We start from the raw sequence: 2,652 nt of genomic DNA, 5'->3' as shown, positions 1-2,652 counted from the left end.
CATAGACACTCGAGGGGCAGCGGGACAAACCCTGTGTCAAGGGCTGAGTTTCCATAGATCCCACCAAGGGAGCTCTCTGCTGGGAGTGAAACCCTCAACCAGAAGTGGATCTTCTAGGAATGGTTTAGCACCAGCTTCCCAAGACTGTGCTTTACATGATGGGCGAGAGGGCAGCCACCTTTCCTGCAGCGCCTTGTTTTCCTGAAGCAGGGGCGCTCTGCGCCAGATCCTGGTCCCTGCGCACTGCGTGGCGTGAAGCCAGCCCGGGCTCCACAGCGCTCCTTGAGAATTTCTTGAAAAACAGGAAAACTCAGTGTTGTCAGAACATGAGTTCTTCATGACTTCATCTATAGATTCAATACGATCCCAACAGATATCTCAGGAAGTTATTTTGTGGATACCAAAAAACTAATTCTAAAATGTACATGGAGAGACAAAAGACCCACATTAGGCAAGACCGTATTGAAGGAGTAGAACGAAGTTGGAGGACTGGCACTGCCAAACTTCAAGACAGTGCAAAGCTACAGTCGTCCAGACGTTGTGGTCTTGGTGAAAGACAATGCAACAGGTTAGGAAGTACAGAAAATAGACTCCCAGAAGGACAGGCAACGGATCTTTGCCAAAGGTGCAAAGGCAACGCACCAGCCCCCAGACAAGGAAAGATAATCTATTAGGAGGAAAGGATCAAGGCCAGGGTGGCCGAGTGCAGCTGGAGGGATTCGAGGACTCAGCAGGGCTCAGTGGTGCCGAGTCCCTCAGGCTATGAAGAGATCAGCGTTTGTAGCAGGGCAATATTTTGAGACGTTAACTAAGGTTACTCTCATTCTCCATCTCCTGGCATCTTCAGGTGGCCCATCACTCTCAGAAATAACTGCTTCCTGTACGCATAGCCTGGAGGGGAAAGACCTGATTCGACAAGCACAAACCTTGCAATTCCTGTGTCCGAGTTCCAAGGCACACTCTTAAAAGTCGTGGCAGGAACAACTACCTCGAAAGGCAGCACGCTTCAACAGAGTTTCTGAGAGAGGCAGTGATGTGGCCACATTTATCGAGCATTAACTGTGCACTAGACAGAGCTCTGTCCTTTGTATTTAGCCCTCAGGACAGTCCTGAGGTAGGTAGTGCTGTCCCCATTATATTGTTGAGGAAACGCAGGCACAGAGAGGGACATTAACTTCCCAAAGTCACACAGCAGAGCCCAGACTTGAACCCAAGCAGTCAGGCTCCAGATGCCATCCTTTTGGGGCTGGTGTTTGTGTGCAGGGGTCTGGCTTTGAATCTCAACATTCAAATGGGATGGCGCTGCCCCCACCCCACCCAAGACGGGCCTGGAAGGCCTGTGATGGGAACGAAGGAGGGACTGGAGGTGAGGGGGTGGGGAGGAGCCTCCCGTGATACTCCTGTGGGAGCTCCTGAGTGGGCTCAGTCAGTGTGTGTTGTCCAGGCTGCCCGGACAGCATCAGGGGCCCAGAAGAGGAAAGGAGGGGCTCCCTGAAGGTAGGTGAAGGGGTCACAGGTGGGACCACCCGGGAGGGGCAGACACAGGGAATGGAACATTGACAAGAGCAGGAAGGGAAGCAACGATCTCAGAGAGCTGCCAGGGTGGAAGCTGCAGGCCCTTCCACACTGTGCCCTGGGCTGGTCAGGGGCCTCTGTCTGGGGTTGGGGACACCTGCAGCCCAGACTAAGGGATCTGCCCCTATTGCTTTTCTCACTGACTCAGAGCCTCAATATTGCATGTTAAATCTGTCCTCAACCCTGGTCCCTCTCCTGCTCAAACACCTCTCATGGCTCCCTATGGCCCACAGCAGAAAGTCCATACTTGGTCTCTGACGCAACCTGGGATCCGCCTGAGGGCCTTGTGGTCAGCCAGGTTTTTGGGCTCAGAACAACCAGCCCCACGTCAACCCACCCAGGCACAGGCCCTGGATCCCCGCAGTCCCCAAGGGCTCCCTGCCATCTGTCAACCAGGCTCAGGCAGAGGTGACAGCTCAGTGTTATTTGAGAAATCTGCAAAGGTAAGTGGATGGGGTCAAGGGGTCACTGTGTGCCCGCCTCCAGCGGCTCCACCCTCAGCCAAAGGCCGCCCTCAGCTCGCAGGATCAGCTCTGGCTTCCTGCGCGGCTCCGTGTGGTCCGGCAGGACGCGGAAGTGCAGCAGCGTGAGCGCCAGGACCACCTTCATCTCGGTCATGGCGAAGGTCTGCCCGATGCAGTTCCTGTGGGGCAAAGGTGGGGACTCTGAGTTCGCCCAGGACAAGCATCCTGGCCCCATCACACCTGGAACTTGGCCCGAGAGGCCCCTGCCCCCTCCCAGATCAGCTTGAGGGGCAGAGAGAGCAGCTGAGCGTACCCGGGACACCCCCCCCAGCACACAACACAACACACACGCAGACACACACACACACACACACACACACACACACACACACACACACACAGTGTGGGCTTGGGTAACCTCAGCCTGGGCGAGACTGCAACCCCCAACTCACAACAGCAGAAAAGGGGAAGGGGGAGCTGAGCACACCACGGTACCCTCACAGTGACCCCATTCTATGGACCTTTGGCCTTAACCTTGGGAGGGGCGAGGGAAGGAGAGCTGAAATTATGGCCATCTGCAGCTCCCCCTCCCCCACCTTTTCTCACGGTCATG

At 55.5% G+C, this 2,652-nt stretch overlaps 1 protein-coding gene across 1 annotated transcript in view; it reads right to left on the bottom strand.

Annotated features, from left to right (window-relative positions):
• Positions 1-1,841: 1,841 nt before the first annotated feature.
• The window catches only part of LOC105827104 (phylloquinone omega-hydroxylase CYP4F2-like), a 52,049-nt gene continuing 51,238 nt past the window's right edge, over positions 1,842-2,652 (bottom strand). Inside the window, exon 13 of the mRNA XM_012665127.1 lies at positions 1,842-2,218. Within this exon, the coding sequence (XP_012520581.1) occupies positions 2,041-2,218 (178 nt within the window). The 3' untranslated portion in view covers positions 1,842-2,040. The remainder of the gene's footprint in view (positions 2,219-2,652) is intronic.

The sequence above is a fragment of the Propithecus coquereli genome, unplaced genomic scaffold (assembly GCF_000956105.1).
Source record: "Propithecus coquereli isolate 6110/MARCELLA unplaced genomic scaffold, Pcoq_1.0 Scaffold966, whole genome shotgun sequence".
In the NCBI taxonomy this organism is placed as follows: Eukaryota; Metazoa; Chordata; class Mammalia; order Primates; family Indriidae; genus Propithecus; species Propithecus coquereli.
The sequence above is the reverse complement of the archived record's forward strand: the minus strand, read 5'-3'. Positions and strand labels throughout refer to the sequence as shown.